This window comes from Sprattus sprattus, assembly GCF_963457725.1.
Source record: "Sprattus sprattus genome assembly, chromosome: 8".
Lineage (NCBI taxonomy): Eukaryota > Metazoa > Chordata > Actinopteri > Clupeiformes > Clupeidae > Sprattus > Sprattus sprattus.
In genome coordinates, this window is record NC_137927.1 from 20,945,195 (window position 1) to 20,965,194 (window position 20,000).

At 44.0% G+C, this 20,000-nt stretch overlaps 2 protein-coding genes across 3 annotated transcripts in view; one reads left to right on the forward strand and one right to left on the reverse strand.

Annotated features, from left to right (window-relative positions):
* itfg1 (integrin alpha FG-GAP repeat containing 1) overlaps window positions 1–4,703 on the reverse strand; it is a 169,015-nt gene extending 164,312 nt beyond the window's left edge. Inside the window, exons 1-6 of the mRNA XM_080843187.1 lie at window positions 4,508–4,703; window positions 4,021–4,105; window positions 3,469–3,608; window positions 2,448–2,505; window positions 1,578–1,652; window positions 376–467 (exon numbers count right to left, since the gene is read on the reverse strand). Coding sequence (XP_080699313.1) covers window positions 376–467; window positions 1,578–1,652; window positions 2,448–2,505; window positions 3,469–3,608; window positions 4,021–4,105; window positions 4,508–4,685 — 628 coding nt within the window. The 5' untranslated portion in view covers window positions 4,686–4,703. The remainder of the gene's footprint in view (window positions 1–375; window positions 468–1,577; window positions 1,653–2,447; window positions 2,506–3,468; window positions 3,609–4,020; window positions 4,106–4,507) is intronic.
* Window positions 4,704–8,855: 4,152 nt separating this feature from the next.
* The window catches only part of phkb (phosphorylase kinase, beta), an 87,245-nt gene continuing 76,100 nt past the window's right edge, over window positions 8,856–20,000 (forward strand). Inside the window, exons 1-4 of one of the 2 annotated variants that reach the window (XM_080843761.1) lie at window positions 8,856–9,115; window positions 11,561–11,647; window positions 17,644–17,782; window positions 19,653–19,752. In XM_080843761.1, the coding sequence (XP_080699887.1) occupies window positions 8,980–9,115; window positions 11,561–11,647; window positions 17,644–17,782; window positions 19,653–19,752 (462 nt within the window). In that variant the 5' untranslated portion in view covers window positions 8,856–8,979. The remainder of the gene's footprint in view (window positions 9,116–11,560; window positions 11,648–17,643; window positions 17,783–19,652; window positions 19,753–20,000) is intronic. The other variant, XM_080843760.1, reaches the window with a different exon arrangement.

Below are 20,000 nucleotides of genomic sequence, written 5' to 3' on the forward strand. Positions count from 1 at the left end.
AGCCTAGATGTTCTGCATTTCTGGTCTTGCAGGTTCTGGACCCTTACTCAGGTAGAAGAACACTTGTTATGGCTGCAAGCTGATGAGGGTGTGTGTGTGTGTGTGTGTGTGTGTGTGTGTGTGTGTGTGTGTGTGTGTGTGTGTGTGTCCATTACACAAAGGGCATGCTTGGTCCACTGAACTATTTCAGGAGATCTTACTAAAGCTTTGTCCTTCCTCACACACACATTTTTAACTACATTACAAAAAGACCAAATAAAAAATGAAGAGCCCTATATTCAGCTACGTAAAGAGATGCAGATCTACTCTTCCCTGGATGTCTTCAAGCTTTATGAAGACTGTTTACATTTCCGACCTAAGCACTGGTCGACTTACCAGCAGTGAAGTCTTTATTCAGGTCGATGAACGCATTGGAGTGGGGAACCCGCATCTGTACACTGCCAAGAGCGTTCTGCCATACCTCCTGCCTGCAGACAGGACAAGAGTATTAGTGTTGTCCCACTCTAGCTCTAGGCACTGCATAAAGTATTACTGTTGTCCCACTCTATATCTAGGCACTGCATAAAGTATTACTCTTGTCCCACTCTATATCTAGGCACTGCATAAAGTATTACTCTTGTCCCACTCTATATCTAGGCACTGCATAAAGTATTACTGTTGTCCCACTCTATCTCTAGGCACTGCATAAAGTATTAGTGTTGTCCCACTCTATCTCTAGGCACTGCATAAAGTATTACTGTTGTCCCACTCTTAGCACTGCATAAAGTATTAGTGTTGTCCCACTCTATCTCTAGGCACTGCATAAAGTATTAGTGTTGTCCCACTCTATCTCTAGGCACCGTAGAAAGTATTAGTGTTGTCCCACTCTATCTCTAGGCACTGTATAAAGTATTAGTGTTGTCCCACTCTATCTCTAGGCACTGTATAAAGTATTAGTGTTGTCCCACTCTATCTCTAGGCACTGTAGAAAGTATTAGTGTTGTCCCACTCTATCTCTAGGCACTGCATAAAGTATTAGTGTTGTCCCACTCTTAGCACTGCATAAAGTATTAGTGTTGTCCCACTCTTAGCACTGCATAAAGTATTAGTGTTGTCCCACTCTTAGCACTGCATTAAGTATGTCAAACTGAAAGTATGACACTGAAATGGGACTCTGACCTGACAGCATAAATTGAATTATTCTAAGTCCTGCAATACGGTCTAGGAATGCGCACTCTAAAATTAAAATAGCTCAACATTTATTTAGATAAAAAAAACACAGCACTATCGCAAATGCCATGGCTGTTATTTATTCACCTCTGTCAAGGCATGTGAGTATAAGTGCACTATCTCTTCAGTCAAGATACTGTCTATCCAGTTCCACTGGTGGCCACCCTGTTCAGTCAGCAATGTCTCAGGCCAAAGATGGCTGACAGACCAGAGAATGACTAACGCATGTCTAAGATCAAAGATGGCTGACAGACCAGAGAATGACTAACACATGTCTAAAATCAAAGATGGCTGACCAGATAATGACTAACGCATGTCTAAGATCAAAGATGGCTGACCAGATAATGACTAATGCATGTCTAACTTACCTTCTAGTGAGATAGCAGACTTGCGTGGAATCACCAACCACTCCAAAGATGTCTGGGATCATGTCACCATTAAAACTAGGATTTTAAAAGACACAAAAGCCAGGGTCAGGGTCAACAAGTACCAAACAGGACACATTTATGGACACAACACTTACATAACTACTACACTTACATACTGACAACCCTTTATACTAACTACACTCATATAACTACTACACTAACATACTAACTACCCTTCATACTAACTAGACTCACATATCTACTACACTTACATACTAACTACCCTTCATACTAACTAGACTCACATAACTACTCCACTTACATACTAACTACCCTTCATACTAACTAGACACACATACCTACTACACTTACATACTAACTACCCTTCATACTAACTAGACTCACATACCTACCACACCTACTGTACATCCTAACTACAGTCGCATACCTTCTACACTTACATACTAACTACCATTCAAACCTACTACACTTACATACTAACTACACTTAAATACTAACTACACCCACATACCTACTGCACTTACATACTAACAACCATTCATACCTACTACACTTACATACTAACAACACTTACATACCTAATACCCTTACATACCTCCTACACTTCATACTAACTAAACGTACGTACTAACCACACTTACATACTATCTACCCTTAATATTAACTACACTCACAAACCTACTACACTTACATGCTAACTACACGTACATACTAACTACACACACAAACCTACTACACTTACATACTAACTACACGTACATATTAACTACACTTACATACTATATGTTTGTGTTGTTCTGTGGATGCTGAAACCCACTGATAAATGTGGAGCAAAGAAAGGGTACTTACTCCATGACCAGAGGCTGATCCTTAAAGGTCTTGTTAAGCATAACCCTTGAAGTTTTATCTGTCAATGTAAAACAAAAACAAAACATTTTCACTAATGAATAAATCATATCTAGATAGCATAAACACAGGGGAATGGCACTGAGATGAAAACCATACAGCAAGTTACAGGCAGTGATATAAACCACTTGAACCCATATAGTTTTTCCAGTGGCAGGTATCATAGCAATTGCCTCGGGCTTCAACAACTAGACAGATGGCGGTATTGTGGTTTAGGGAAGTGTTAATGTATCATTATACAAGCAACAAAAATTATCTTATATGACTAATAACTGTATTTATTAATTAATGAATTACAATTAATTCAACACACTCAATTAGGTAAATGACTAAGCAGTGTGCAGCATGCCTTGCAGCCCAAAGACCAGAGAGTGTTTGTCTGTGTCTGTGTGAGGGTCTAAGTGTAAGGGGTCTGTGTGTCTGTGTCTGTGTCTGTGTCTGTGTCTGTGAGTGTGTCTGTGAGTGTGTCTGTGAGTGTGTCTGTGAGTGTGTCTGTGTGAGGGTCTGTCTGTGTCTGCGTCTGCGTCTGCGTCTGCGTCTGTGTCTGTGTCTGTGTCTGTGTCTGTGTCTGTGAGTGTGTCTGTGAGTGTGTCTGTGAGGTTGTCTGTGAGGGTGTCTGTGAGGGTGTGTGTGTGTGTGTGTGTGTGTGTGTGTGTGTGTGTGTGTGTGTGTCTGTGTCTGTGTCTGTGTCTGTGTCTCCGCGTGTGTGTGTGTGTGTGTGTGTGTGGGGGGGGGGGGGGGGGGTCAGTGGTGTAGTCCAGGGTATACGCAGGTATACCCACCCATACGGAGTATACCCACTTATTTTACAGTCACTACCACTTCTCAAAACAGAGCACTTATCCTGTGCTGTATGGGCTGCCAAATTAAGAGTATACCCACTTCTCCAGAGACCACTACACCACTAGTGTGTGTGTGTGTTTGTGTGTCTGTGTGAGGGTCTAAGTGTGATCATCTGAATTACCCAAAGTCTGGTTGTTTCCCCAGAAGACAAACACTGTGGTGTCAGGGGTGACTTTTCCTTTTGGGAATGCGGTGAGCAGCACATCCATCTGGGAGTCCCCATCAAAATCCCCAGGGACAACACTACTAATAGCCATGTCACTGAGGGAGAGAAGGCGGGAAAGCATATGTGTGACAGATCAAATAGGAGAGAGAGAGAGAGAGTGAGTAAGAGAATATTGCATTTGAACTGTACAGTGCAGCGATAGTCTCTATTTGAGGTGCAGTTTCATAGAAATGTAGGGGAAAACAATAAAAAAGGGTGCTTAATCTTAAACAACACTATGATCATGGATTTGAGACATACATAAGGCCTAATGATGACAACGTAGTCTACTTGGTAGGGTCTGTTCAATGACTAAATGCAACTGCATGCTTGGGCAGATTTGTATTTATTTATTTTATTTTAAGAATTTAAGGTTCGATGTAGGATAAACGTTCACCCTCTACAGAACGTTCAGTCACATGACGTGTCATGTGTAAGGCTTAAGCTATCATGCTACACAACACTTACTTCGGGATGTCATCTTTGCCAAGACGAACTTTTGGTTTGAAGTAGGGTGCTTTCAAATCAGCCAAAAAGATCACCAGCTCAGACTCTGAGAAAACATCAAGCAATAACAAAATCGTTTACAGCCTGTCTGCAATTAGCCTGTTTTATGCTCAGTTGCTTTGTAAGCTTCAACAACAGCAATGTTGTCGCCAGCTGAGGTGTGGACTTAAAATTCGATCTGTTAAGCAACTTAAGCAACTTTGTGGCTACAAAATGTTATAGTTGACTCTAATGAAGCAAGTAGCTGATGGTGTCTTGATGGATAGCTTGAGCCACACCTACACAGCTTTGTGTAACAACAGTGCTTCTTTCAGTAAAACACCAATATCAGTTAATTTGCCAAAACAAATCATTGCTTCTTTCTTTAAATTGTTATATTTGTCTGCGAAAGAAACGTGGGGAGTTTGAGGCAGCAGGAGCTAATGTTTTGACTGTATCATGGACTCACGTTCTCTGATGATGAAAATGTCTGTCTGTTTATCCGAGTTAAAATCACCAAATGCGGCGACAGTTCCATAATTCTCTGCCCCAAACAAATCAGTTGTCACATCTTGTCGTGCAAATGCCACATATTGCCCCAAAAACCCTAAAATAAGGGTTAATATTAATGTAGAAGACAGCCACATCCTGATTCTCTCTTCATTCAAGCAGCGTGAACCTAGCGGGAATAGAACGTTCAAACCGGATATGAAAACTGTTAGCCAAAACGGCTAAAAGTTAGCCAAACTATCAAAATAAAAGTCCCGCGATTTATACGGATCCACAGCGGTTAACAATGGGAATCCCTGACAATAATGATAATGAATTCCATGCAGCCACCCAACGGTCGAAATTTCGCCTTTTAATGTATAAGAATGAGAAATTAATGAAGATGTTTGGTGGAAACCTTCCAGATTGTTCAAATTACATGATAAAAGTAGCCTACTATTTTTCAATAGCTCTAAAAATGGCTCTATCTTTTTCAGGGGGATATATATCATTTGGGATACATATATCATTTGCCTTATTCGAGAAATAACTTATTTCTTATTTGAAGACCAAAGAAACTAAGAGGGTTACACTAAACACTACAGCTTATTGATGAAAGCCATTAAACAAGGCATTATACAATGCACACAATTAGAGTGCATGCATGACATTCAAATACTTGAAATAGGAAAACTAAGTCTTGTGCATCCTCAACATGGGGGTAAAATGAAATCCTTACAACATGACCTTTCAAATGACATATGATTTACAGGGCCTGAATCGCTTTTGTGGCATTGGCGGGGCATCTTGTGCCAACTGTGCCATTCGCCATAGACACGGCTGGAGAGCACATATTCAAAAAGCTGAAATAAGAAAACTAAATCTTGTGCACCTTAACATGGGGGTAAAATGACATCCTGACAACATGACCTTTCAAATGACATATGATTTACAGGGCCTGAATCGCTTTTGTGGCATTGGCGGGGCATCTTGTGCCCGCTGCACCATTCGCCATAGACACGGCTGGAGGGCACACCTAATATTCAAACAGATGACATAAGAAAACTAAATCTTGTGCACCTTAACATGGGGGTAAAATGACATCCTGACAACATGACCTTTCAAATGACATATGATTTACAGGGCCTGAATCGCTTTTGTGGCATTGGCGGGGCATCTTGTGCCCGCTGCACCATTCGCCATAGACACGGCTGGAGGGCACACCTAATATTCAAACAGATGAAATAAGAAAACTAAATCTTGTGCACCTTAACATGGGGGTATAATGACATCCTGACAACATGACCTTTCAAATGACATATGATTTACAGGGCCTGAATCGCTTTTGTGGCATTGGCGGGGCATCTTGGGCCCGCTGCACCATTCGCCATAGACACGGCTGGAGGGCACACCTAATATTCAAACAGATGACATAAGAAAACTAAATCTTGTGCACCTTAACATGGGGGTAAAATGACATCCTGACAACATGACCTTTCAAATGACATATGATTTACAGGGCCTGAATCGCTTTTGTGGCATTGGCGGGGCATCTTGTGCCCGCTGCACCATTCGCCATAGACACGGCTGGAGGGCACATCTAATATTCAAACAGATGAAATAAGAAAACTAAATCTTGTGCACCTTAACATGGGGGTAAAATGACATCCTGACAACATGACCTTTCAAATGACATATGATTTACAGGGCTTGAATCGCTTTTGTGGCATTGGCGGGGCATCTTGTGCCCACTGCACCATTCGCCATAGACACGGTTGGAGGGCACACCTAATATTCAAACAGATGACACAAGAAAACTAAATCTTGTGCACCTTAACATGGGGGTAAAATGACATCCTGACAACATGACCTTTCAAATGACATATGATTTACAGGGCCTGAATCGCTTTTGTGGCATTGGCGGGGCATCTTGTGCCCACTGCACCATTCGCCATAGACACGGCTGGAGAGCACACCTAATATTCAAACAGATGAAATAAGAAAACTAAATCTTGTGCACCTTAACATGGGGGTAAAATGACATCCTGACAACATGACCTTTCAAATGACATATGATTTACAGGGCCTGAATCGCTTTTGTGGCATTGGCGGGGCATCTTGTGCCCGCTGCACCATTCGCCATAGACACGGCTGGAGGGCACACCTAATATTCAAACAGATGACATAAGAAAACTAAATCTTGTGCACCTTAACATGGGGGTAAAATGACATCCTGACAACATGACCTTTCAAATGACATATGATTTACAGGGCTTGAATCGCTTTTGTGGCATTGGCGGGGCATCTTGTGCCCACTGCACCATTCGCCATAGACACGGTTGGAGGGCACACCTAATATTCAAACAGATGACACAAGAAAACTAAATCTTGTGCACCTTAACATGGGGGTAAAATGACATCCTGACAACATGACCTTTCAAATGACATATGATTTACAGGGCCTGAATCGCTTTTGTGGCATTGGCGGGGCATCTTGTGCCCACTGCACCATTCGCCATAGACACGGCTGGAGAGCACACCTAATATTCAAACAGATGACATAAGAAAACTAAATCTTGTGCACCTTAACATGGGGATAAAATGACATCCTGACAACATGACCTTTAAAATGACATTTGATTTACAGGGCCTGAATCGCTTTTGTGGCATTGGCGGGGCATCTTGTGCCCACTGCACCATTCGCCATAGACACGGCTGGAGAGCACACCTAATATTCAAACAGATGACATAAGAAAACTAAATCTTGTGCACCTTAACATGGGGATAAAATGACATCCTGACAACATGACCTTTAAAATGACATTTGATTTACAGGGCCTGAATCGCTTTTGTGGCATTGGCGGGGCATCTTGTGCCCGCTGCACCATTCGCCATAGACACGGCTGGAGGGCACACCTAATATTAAACAGATGACATAAGAAAACTAAATCTTGTGCACCTTAACATGGGGGTAAAATGACATCCTGACAACATGACCTTTCAAATGACATATGATTTACAGGGCCTGAATCGCTTTTGTGGCATTGGCGGGGCATCTTGTGCCAACTGTGCCATTCGCCATAGACACGGCTGGAGAGCACACCTAATATTCAAACAGATGAAATAAGAAAACTAAATCTTGTGCACCTTAACATGGGGGTAAAATGACATCCTGACAACATGACCTTTCAAATGACATATGATTTACAGGGCCTGAATCGCTTTTGTGGCATTGGCGGGGCATCTTGTGCCAACTGTGCCTTTCGCCATAGACACGGCTGTGTGTCTGTATGTGTGTTTAGGTCATGTGTGTGTTTGTGTGGTTCTGCAAAGAAACAGAATACAAACTACTTAGCAATAATACTATATGAATCTCTCAATATACAGCTAGTCACAACCTAACATTCACAATAGCATTAATCAACAAGTTTGTCATCTAACTAAATTCACACTACTACCTACATTAATCACTTATTATTACACTTATAATTACATTATATCTGCTAAACAGCACAAGTTACACTAAACATATCCCTAAATCGCTAAAGAAGATTATATACATTTATAATTTAACCGCGACCGGCATTAATTAAATATACACCCGCGATCGTACAATGGATTTAAATATCAATGCTCGGTTATCTAAACATATACTGTAAGCAGAATAAACTAAGCATAATAAAGGAACATTATTAATACTTACAAGTATCTGAACGCACACGATTTAAATGATTATATTTAAACGGTAAAGGTATGCAAACCAACTGCCTTCACACCAACTCTCCATCCTCTGTTCTCCTCTTCCCGCGACTGGGTACCTTAAGTGCAAACAACTCTGATTGGGTGCACGAGTGGAGCCATGAGTATGCACGCACTAGAGGAATGACCCAACAACAGCGAGTGCCAAATATCAACAAATAAAACGGTGCACAAGCCGTCACTTCGTTGCCGATGGCTCCCTATGCTGTAAATGACTGAGACACGCTTGCAACTTGTGTCCATTTTACTATCAATTTTTGCTGTTTATACTATTCGCTGTCCTAAAATATTGAAGACAGACGTTAAAATGATTCTAGCAAGACATACCTACAGCCAAAAGTGTGATTTCTGTCAACAAATCGAGTTTCAGGAGAGCGTTTAATTGTACTTTTATTTTGACGGTATATTCTGCCGTTTCGGACTGACCGGACGTCTTATTGCCGCTACAGAAATCCTTAAATCCGCTAGTTTCACGGAACTCTTCATTCAACCAACACAAACTGGAATACTGCACTTCGCTTTACGGCAGAGCGAACTGTCAGCCAATTTCAGATTGCTGTTCTGTGAAAAAAGGAAGAGATTTTTTTTCTCTCAAAGATACAATTCATAATTTAATCAAATATGTAACAGTACAGGGGTTTGAACAAAACGGGGACATGACGAAACGATTATTAAGAACCCATAATAACCGATATGACGTCACTGGATATCCTCTTCCTTGTTTACGACGTTGTCGCACACGGTTATTCTGAAGTAAATATGGCAGATGTAAGCTTGGCAGATATCGGATGGAAACTGTTGGAGTTCAAAAACAGATCTAAACGCTCAGGTTTGGCATAAAACGTTGCATGGCCAACGTGTTTGTGTTTCTTAAATGTATACTGATGTGAACTGCAAGGTTGACATTTTTGCTTTACGCTGGTAAACTGCATGCGCTCTTGCATGTTTCTGAATCCAGCATGAGCATGGAAAGGTCAATCTCTCAGCTCGCGGTGGGCTACAGCAGCGCTATTTTCAGGTCCCCAAAATAACACATTAAGGCTTCGAATTCAATATTATGTACACTACCTAATTACAGAATATACATGTCAGAGCACTTCTTCTTTCTAGTCCGACTGGACCATTCAGTGCAATGTTTATTCGCCCACATACATTGTTAAATGTTTTCTTGGTCTGTCATCAGTAACTGAAAAGTCTACTCGAATCCATGTATTTTTCAGTAATGATGGTTGTGGTGAAAGCTTTATTTCAAACGACTGTTAAGGTTTAGGGCTCACTGCTTACACCATCTCACAGTTGAGCTTTTTGGAAGTTTCACATAGGAAGTGCATTTCCATGGTCAACACCTGAATCCCCATTTGCCAGTTAACCCTTCATTAGCTGTCTGGAGCAAATCATACTGAAGCACAGAATACCATCCTGTCGCCGTCATCTTTGTTGCCTATCTTAGGTCATATCTTGGACTATCAGTAATGCATTTTGTTTCTTCACGTGTTGTGATTGACATGTTCGTAACCATGGTGAATGGGATTTCTGTGTAATTCCATGTAATTTGTTTCCATGTTATGCTATACTAATCCTCCAAACCTTTTGTGAATTACTGTAGTGTAATTTAGCTGAAAGACGATTGGCCTAACGTTCACCTTTTGAGCATGGCCAACTCGGCAAAAGAGATTTCCACCGGTCACCGGAAGCTTTACAGACACGGTAAGTGGCCAGTGGATGATTCTGGAAGGGGTGTAGGCAGGTTCGCACATCCTTGCCTTTGAAGGTGGCTCTGAGGAACAGTACAGTATAAGCTGCCATGGCTGTAATGATATCCCAGAATAATTCTTATGGATGTAATTTATGCTTTACACTTTGATCAAAGGTGAAAACTCTAGATTCAGCCTGTATGAGTATCACAATAAATATATTGATTCCACCACATACAAACATGATGAACCAATTACCAAAATACCCCTTTTGTGTGTGGGTCAACCAAAAGCATGATGGTGTTTTTTGTTTTCTGAACCTAAATGATTTCGGCCGGAAGTCCTGAATAAAAATATGCACTATTTCCTTGTGTTCTAACAGCATGATAGCTTTATAAGGTTTTGTAATTATTGCCTTGGATTAATTACATTTCTGTTATGGATTGATGAATTTGACTGAATGTTTTAGCCTGAAACTCTGCTCTCTATGGTTATCGGCTGGTGTTTATATACTACACATATTGGTCCTGTGAACACCCAGAAAAGTCATTTCAAATCAGAACACTTTTTCATATGACTGTGTTCTTTCTTGGTGGGTACCGCTGAGGCTATTGTTAATCAGTATGCAGGGTTTTCTCCAAACACTGGTTGAAACGAGTGAAGCTATCAAAAGAGAAAACAGCAGCTTGTTCCATTTGTGTTTCAGTGGAATTTGAAGAAGTGATTATTTCATTTGCCTTCTAGTCCTCCACTGCTCATACCCAGTTATCTTTAAAATAGATGGCTTTGTACCAGCTACTTAAAAGCTGATGGAAATTATGCTAATTTGCCTGGAAATGTGAAATTTCAGTACCTGAGGTATTGACCCAAGGTCGATCCCATTAAAATGCAAATCGCTCCAGAGTTAAATGTGTCTGAGATGGAGGTTCGTGGTGCAGGGTCCTTCTAAAATGTACTTCTTTCCTCCATTGAGTGAAACACCCAGTTTAGTTTTGGCAAGTACTATTACTCTTTGTACTGACGTGTTGAATTTGAAATAGCTTGGTGTGATTTGATTGATTTGGGAAAAAAAGGCATTTTAAATAAAATACCGTTTTTATTGTCAGTGTTTTAGGCCAGCTGCTTCTCTGTTTCTGCTATGCAGATTGAGCAGCTTTTTGTCATGGTGTGTGGAAGAGTAAGTGCTCAAATTAAAAGAAGTGTGAAGACGTGCAACAACGGCACTCTTTATATTCAACACAATCAATGAGTTCTTAGAAGAAGATGGCATACCTTTGTATGCAAAACACCATTAAATTCAGTTGTCATATCAAAAGATACATAGATATCTACACACACTCATAACATGTCCTTGAAATGGAATTCTTGTGACTGAATTTTCCTCAAAATGGAATTCTTGTGAAAAATCATCATCTTATTAAACAAAAAAAATCTGATAAAATAGCCATACACTTCTGTTAGACATCGTCACAGACACAGTTAATGCACTTACTTTAAATTACCAGTCTGTTGACAAAGACAAAGGGTTGAGTATTCTGTGTTAAGAAATGCTTTTCCCTCCCCACCTCTCTCTTTGCTAGGCTCCATTTATGAGCCTCTTAAACTCTCTCACTTCCATCGGGAGGACGAGCCGTTGTGGGAGAAGCTCGACCGCTTCTACATTTCAGGTGAGCAGTTTTGTTTTTCTTTCAGTTCTTCATGTAATCATCTCTATGCATCTGACTGACATGTAAACATTCTCTAGTCCTCATCACCCCCTGGTTCTGACCCATCACGACACATCGCAGCATCCAGATCTTCCATCTGAGGGTGAAAAGAATGCAGGCCCAGTTCTCATAAGAAATAGTGTCCATTTAGTGGCCTGAATGTATTGGTAAATAAATCTTAGCAATATAATTAGTCATTTCTACATCCAGAAACATCCGTCTGCTTAAATTCAGCCGGATTTAACGTCGTGCTGAAGGCACATCTCAAGGCGGGGGGCCTAGCCAACAATACATGACCTCTTTCTCAAAAGCCCATGCAAACTGCGTGTGGATTATATGAAGCGGATTCTTGTCTGTGCGTGTGTGTGTGGATTATATGTAGCGTATGCCTTAGATAGTCCAAATATAGCGTTAGCGTGAAATGCATCTCTCTTATTATTCAACATTTTTAATTAGATTATTGTTTGTGCCTCCGCACCACTTCACAGATATACTAATCAGGATTTCTGAAATGCGATGGTTAAAGAATATCTCTAAACAAACAAATGATTCAAAGAGGAAACGGTGACAGCACAGTCAAAATCTGACTGTGTATCTGTTGCGAAGACGTCAATGCCCATAATCACAGACCGTTTCCGCCAGCATGTTGCGAGGCCTACTCCAGTTCTCATAGTGAGGTCTGCGCTCTGTGTTTCCACATCGGGTGTCGAGGGCTCATTTCCTGCACGTTTTGAGACTTTTACTGAGCACAGTTCATCTGTAGAGTTATGAGACTTTTACTGAGCACAGTTCATCAGTAAAGTTTTGAGACTTTATCTGAGCAGAGTTCATCAGTAAAGTTTTGAGACTTTATCTGAGCAGAGTTCATCAGTAAAGTTTTGAGACTTTTACTGAGCACAGTTCATCTGTAGAGTTTTAAGACTTTGACTGAGCACAGTTCATCAGTAAAGTTTTGAGACGTTGACTGAGCAGAGTTCATCAGTAAAGTTTTGGGGGAAAATTCTGGAAAGTGGGTTTGATTTCTACCCTCTTGTTTTATTAACTTGTGTTTGTTGATTCATTCTCACTGTGATTTGTCTAGGATCATATTTGTTGCAGTTGAGTCTTTCTGATGGCTTATGCCATGAGGTCACTCTGCTCTTACTTCATGTTCTTTACTGTTCCTCACCACCATATTGATGTCTCTGTTCATATGATGATGAAACAACTCCCTCAACTGGATTGACCTCAAACTGCTTAATTCTAAATTCTTATCAGTAATTCTCAAACTGATCATTTGGGATATCCAGAGTCAACCTTCCAGTTTATATGTCAGTTTGGGGTTTGTGTCTGTCAGTGTAAGGTTTGTTCAATTTGCAATCAGAAATACCTCAATTGTCTCCCTTCTATCTCAAGCAGTGAGCTCATTGAGATTGTTACATTATGGTCATATTAGGTTTAGTATTTTATCCTGAATTACAGAAAACAATCTTTTCTATTGTGCATTTAATATTCCACTTAATATGATTAGATCTCTTTATCATGTTTAATCCATGGCTCTGTGTCTGTGTGTGTGTCCATGTGTCCATGGCCTGCTCCTCTTTGAAACACCATGGCTCTGTGTGTGTGTGTGTGTGTGTGTGTGTGTGTTTGAGTGTGAGTGTGAGTGTGTGTGTGTGTGTGTGTGTATCCATGGCTCGCTCCTCTTGTAAACACCATGGCTCTGCTTGCTGTAGTCTGTTGTCTGACCGGCTTCTCTCTTGCTGCCATTTGGCAGAGGGAGCCGAGATGAGAAATGACACGCAGATATGACGGCCTGCTGGGTCAGCTGTTGGGTTTTGGGAGGTGTGTGTGTGTGTGTGTGTGTGTGTGTGTGTGTGTGTGTGTGTGTGTGTGTGTGTGTGTGTGTGTGTGTGTGTGTGTGTGTGTGTGTGTGTGTGTGTGTGTGTGTGTGTGTGTGTGTGTGTGTGTGTGTGTGGCTGAGTGTTTGTGTGGGGCTGCGTGTGTGTGTGTGTGTGTGGTTGAGTGTGTGTGTGGCTGAGTGTGTGTGTTTTTGGCAGAGTGTGTGGCTGAGTGTTTGTGTGTGTGTGTGTGTGTGTGTGTGTGTGTGTGGCTGAGTGTGAGTGTGTGTGTGTGGCTGAGTGTGAGTGTGTGTGTGTGGCTGAATGTGAGTGTGTGCGTGTGTGTGTGTGTTTGTGGCAGAGTGTGTGCGGCTCTGGGACATGTAAATGTTCCGCACATAGGAAGGATGGAGGGCCTCCTGCACCTTCCGTCGTTAATCAATACTCATCTGTTCCGTCGTTAATCAATACTCATCTGTTCCATCCCACTGCTCCCACTTCAACCTCCAGGAGCAGCCAGAGCCCCTGTTTGGCATTGCATCTCCCTCTTGTCTCTTTTCCTCTCCCTCTCTCTCTCTTCCTCTCCCTTTTGCTATCTCTTCCCCTCCCTCTCGCTTTCTCTTCCTCTCCCTCTCGCTCTCTCTGTCTGTCTGCATGACTCCTTCTGTCTCTTTCTCTCCCTACCTCCCTCCTTCTCTCTCAATCCCCCTCTCTCTGTCTGTCTGTCTCTGTTTCTCCCTCCCACCCTTTCTTCCTCTCTCTTCCTCTTTTTAAAAGTCAAAGTCTCTCTCTCTCTCTCTCTCTCTCTCTTTCTTTCTCTCTCTCTCTCTCTCTCTCTCTCTCTCTCTCTCTCTCCCCTTCTCTATCTCATGATGTTTTGCAAGGCACACTGTGCGGGTATTGGGGTTATTCTGTTGACACCATTTCCTTCTGCCTTCACAACTGTGAACTCTATGCTAGTCTGAGATCTCTATCAGAGTAGAGAGACCTTTCCACAGGATTTTTAGATATTATTTAGATACATCTCTGCTCTCTTCTCTTCTGTTTCTTGTCAGAGACACTGTTACATAAACAGTGTTTGTACGAGGCCTGTGTTTTTATAGAGGCGTAAGAGTAAAGAGATGTTTGTCAGCCAACCTCATGCCCTCACTCTTGCTCTGAGCACATGTGCAGCATAAAGTCCACGCTCAGGCTGCGGGGTCTTATCTGCCAGAGCCTTAAGTAAAACTGGAATATTTATGACCTTCATCGCCTGAAAGAAAAAGCCTGCCTGGCTCAGAATAGAGGCTGTGGATGGAGAGGGGCAAAGAGTGTGTGAGTAGAGGGTGGATGGGGAGGGGCAAAGAGTGTGTGAGTAGAAGGTGGATGGAGAGGGGCAAAGAGTGTGTGAGCAGAGGGTAGATGGAGAGGGGCAAAGAGTGTGTGAGTAGAAGGTGGATGGAGAGGGGCAAAGAGTGTGTGAGCATAGGGTGGATGGAGAGGGGCAAAGAGTGTGTGAGCAGAGGGTGGATGGAGAGGGGCAAAGAGTGTGTGAACATAGGGTGGCGGAGATTTGATCAGAATGATACGGAGCTGCGCTGGGAGATTTCACTGGACTGAAGGAAGAAACCCCCAAAGTGAGCCCAGTCAGGCAGAAGAGACAGGAGCAGGCAAGCATAGCAGTCTCCAGTGCAGAACCGAGAGGATGAAGAAGAGAGGGAAAGAGAAAGAGAGAGAGAGATTTTCATTTCCCCCCTACTTTATTAAACGTCTCTCTCATATTAGTTATGGGTTGAGTGTTAAACTCATGAGGGGCTTGCCTCGTACTTTATAGTGAGGATTCACTGATAACAGCGTCTGACAGGCCGAGCGATGTCATGGACCCACAGACTGGAGCAGAAGGGAGGCATGATTATCTAGTGTTCAGACACACACAGACACACACACACACACACACACAGAAGGGAAGCATGATTCTCTAGTGTTCAGTCCTGTCCTTCCTAATCTGGGCTCATTTCAGCCATTTTACAGAGCTGCTGTCACTCAGAGGATGGTGGATATGATTTACACACACAAACTCACACTTACACACACACACACACACACACACACACACAAACACTTAGAGGATGGTGGACAGGATGCTTACTCTACCTAGGTAGACTGCTAATGAAGGTTACACACAGCTGAAGAGACCAGTACATCACATGGTCATTCGTATGCCCATGCTTGATGAGGGAGTTGAAGAACATCACTGCTAACAGGTCCCCTCTTCTCTTTACACTTCTTGAAGTTTCTTATATATCTGGTAATGTTGACGTGCTCTTTAGTCTCTCTTTGTCTTTCTTTCTTTCTATCTTTTTTCTCACTTGCTTGCTCTCTCTCTCTCTCTCTCTCTCTCACACATACACACACACACACAGACACACACACATACACACACACCATCTTCTAGTGGATTAGTCCTCCCTGCCTGTGCTGTGGCTGCAGGAGATGAAAGTGTGGGGAAACCAGTTAGGAGTTTTAATACGGAACTCTCTTCTTCCTGTTTTCTTGTTGTGAACCTCAGCAATCTTTCTTTCTTTTCTTTGTTTACTTTTTCCTTTGCTCTGACTATTTCTTCTTGTCTTTCAGTCTTTACTCATTGTCACACTCTCATCCTCTCTCTCTCTCTGTCTCTCTTTTGATCTCGCTCTACACACATATTCTCACTTTATTTCTCTCACACACACACACACACACACACACACACACACACACACACACACACACACACACAAACACACACACACACAATCACAGACACACACACACACAGGCTGAGGAGAAATTGGCCGCTGTATGAAGCAGCCAGTGTGTGCCCGCTGCATTAGCTGTTGAGCTGTTGATTTAGAGGTGCATTATACTGATGGATGATAACAGTGACTCAGACTCCAATGGATTTGCATCTAGAGTGTTGTGATTTCTCTCTCCCCACCCGAGTCCACCACACACACACACACACAGTGTCACACACACACACACAGTGACACACACACACACACACACAGTGTCACACACACACACACACACACGCAGTGTCACACACACACGCACACACACACACACACACACACACAGTGTCACTCACACAGTGTCACACACACACACACACACACACACACACAGTGTCACACACACACACACACAGTGTCACACACACACACACATAGTGTCACACACACACACACACAGTGTCACACACACACACACAGTGTCACATACACACACACACACAAACATAAACACAGTGTCACACACACACACACCTCATCCAGCCCTCTCTGCTCTGCACCATATGTAATTATGATTTTTTTTCTGCTTCAAAAGAGTTCTCTTATCTGTCCTGACACGAATGCACAGACGCTGCTTCCTGGGCTGGTAGCAGTGACAGGACTCCAGATGAGATACAGCCTCATCCTCATACCCTGTTTTTCTTTCTTTTTCTCTTTTCTTTTCCTGCCTCCTCTCTCTCTTTTGCCTAGTGTGATGAGTCACACTGGGGCCCTCACCTGCAGACTTGGTAATAACCGCGCGGGGGCCGTAAACAAGAAACCTTGTGTCGATAGTGAAAGAGCGATCAGGTGAAGGCGTTCCTTCGCTCTACCCCACCCCCACATTACACCCTCCTCACCCACTGGCCTTGCCGGGATGGCGTTTGCCATGATGGCGATTGGCGGGATGGCGTTGTCGTGATGGCGTTTGCCGTGATGGCGATTGGCGGGATGGCGTTGGGCGTTGTCGGGATGGCGTTTGGAGTTCCTGAGGAGTTTATTAATACTGCACTTCACTCCCCCGCTGCCTCTTCCAGCGGTGACGCTCCAGACTTTGTCTCTTTGAATTGACCCTTCACCCCGGCTCTCAGTAACAAGCGGTGTGATCACGGCACAATGGATGTCTCTTCATAATGGGCTGGTGAAAATGAAGTGTCCTTTTCAGGGTGATTGTACATCAGAAAGCAGGGGACCACAGAGGAGAGGAGGAGAAGAGAGGAGAGAGAGGAGGGGAGGGGGAAATGTCTTACTCTTGTCAACCCCACTACCTCTGTCTGATCTGTCTCACTCACTCTGTCTTACTCTTGTCAACCCCACTGCCTCTCTCTGATCTGTCTCTCTCCAGCGAAGACGACCATACTGGACTTCCAGAGTCCCACCACTGGTCTCTTCCCTGTGAAGACCTGCACAACATGCCAGGAGGCCAAAGTCAGGGACTCCCTCTACTGTGCAGCCAGCATCTGGGCTCTGGCCATGGCCTACAGGTGAGACTGACCCCCTCACACACACACACACACACACACACACACACACACACACACACACACCGACACACACCTACACACACCTACACACCAGCATCTGGGCACTGTCCATGGCCTACAGGTGAGACTGACCCTCTTACACACCTACACACACACACACACACACACACACCCCTACACAAACACACTTGCACACACACACACACCTACACACACCTACACACCAGCATCTGGGCTCTGGCCATGGCCTACAAGTGAGACTGCCCCCCACCCCTCACACACACCCAGGCACCTGTGGAGCAGGTGTTGATGTTTTTTTCTGTAGCTAGAAATCTGGTTTCTGTAGTGTAATCTGGTTTCTGTAGCTAGTGCTCTGGTTTCTGTAGTTTGTAATCTGGTTTATGGAGCTAGTAATCTGGTTTCTGTAGCTAGCACTCTGGTATCTGTAGCTTGTAGCTTGTAATCTGGTTTATGTACCTAGTAATCTGGTTTATGTAGTGTAACCTGGTTTCTGTAGCTAGTAATCTGGTTTCTGTAGCTAGTAATCTGGGTTCTGTAGTTTGTAATTTGGCTTCTGTAGCGTTCTCTGGTTTCTGTAGCTAGTAATCTTGCTTCCTGGGATGTCAGCAGCATATTATTATGTGAAACATTTACTCCCAGTTATGTGTAGCAGTGACATAGTCTGTGTTATTTCTGAAGAAGCACGGGGGGGGGGGGGGGGGGGTAAATGACACATTGCTCCTGGTTCTTGTCCTGTAGACAGAGGTCCCCTTCCTATCAGTGTGTGTGTGTGTGTGTGTGTGTGTGTGTGTGTGTGTGTGTGTGTGTGTGTGTGTGTGTGTGTGTGTGTGTGTGTGTGCCTGAAACAGGTCAGTCTTGCCCTTCTCCCTCTGTGAAGTCCTTTCATTTGAATCCCCACATGGGGGCTGGGGGTTCAAGGTGAGGCGCTGCCTCTCCCAGAATAGCCCGGGCGGCCCGGCTGCATGCTACTGGAAGGCTTCCCTCCCTGGAAACTGTGTCTCCGCAGCACTTCTCAAGATGGAGTGATTTTTCTTTTCTTTTCTTTCTTCCCTCTGCCTTGTGTGTGTTGCTGCCCCAGAGGAGTGGAGTGGAGAGGAGAGGAGAGGAGAGGAGGGGAGGGGAGCAGAGCAGAGTGGAGGGGAGGGGAGGGGAGGAGAGGAGGGGAGAGGAGAGGAGAGGGGAGCTGTGTAAAAATAGAGTGGAGGATTGCAGGATTGCATCGGGGAGAAAGTGCCCCGTCATCAGTCACAGGGCGGCCCATTAGCTGTGTCAGAGGAATTTAATTAAGATGATTCCAATCTGACAGGCCAGCTCCTGACCATTACTTACTAGCCATGTGACTATGGCCAGCTCTCCCTCTCTCTCTCTCTCTCTCTCTCTCTCCCACTCTCTCTCTCTCTCTCTCTCTCTCCCCCACTCTCTCTCTCTCTCCTTACCCCTTTCTGTCTCTCTTTCTCTCCCCCTCTCTTTCTCCCTCGCTCCCTCTCTCCCTCTGTCTCCCTCCCCCTTTCTGTCCCTCTCTTTCTCTCTCCCTCTGTTTGTGTGAGAGAGAGAGAGCGCGAGCATGAGAAACAGAGAAAGATTGTGTCAGGGCCAAATGAAATGCTGAAATGCTTTCAAGTTTATTTTTTCCTTTGCGCCCCCCCCCCCCCCCCCCCCCCGACACAGTTTGTGTTCTTGAGACTGTGAACAGCAATGACCTCAAGTCCTCACAGTGGCGATGCTTCCACTATTGGATTAGCCGTGGAGCAGCGAATGTGGACCCATTAATCCAGTGCTGTTGTGGATGTGGCACGGAACTGATGTTGTTGAGCTCTGGTGACACGGGCGTGTTTCTGGTCTCCCACAGGCGCATCGATGACGACATGGGCCGCACCCACGAGCTGGAGCACTCCGCCATCAAGTGCATGAGGGGCATCCTCTACTGCTACATGCGCCAGTCTGACCGGGTGAGTGCCCACTGCCATACCCACTGCCATACCCACTGCCATACCCTCTGACCTCTGCCCTCTGCCATGCCCTATGCCCACTGCCATGCCCTATGCCCACTGCCATGCCCTCTGCCATACCCACTGCCCTCTGCCATGCCCTCTGCCCTCTGCCCACTGTCATGCCCACTGCCATGCCCTCTGCCCACTGCCATACCGTCTGACCTCTGCCCTCATGCCCTATGCCCTCTGCATTGCCCTCTGCCCAC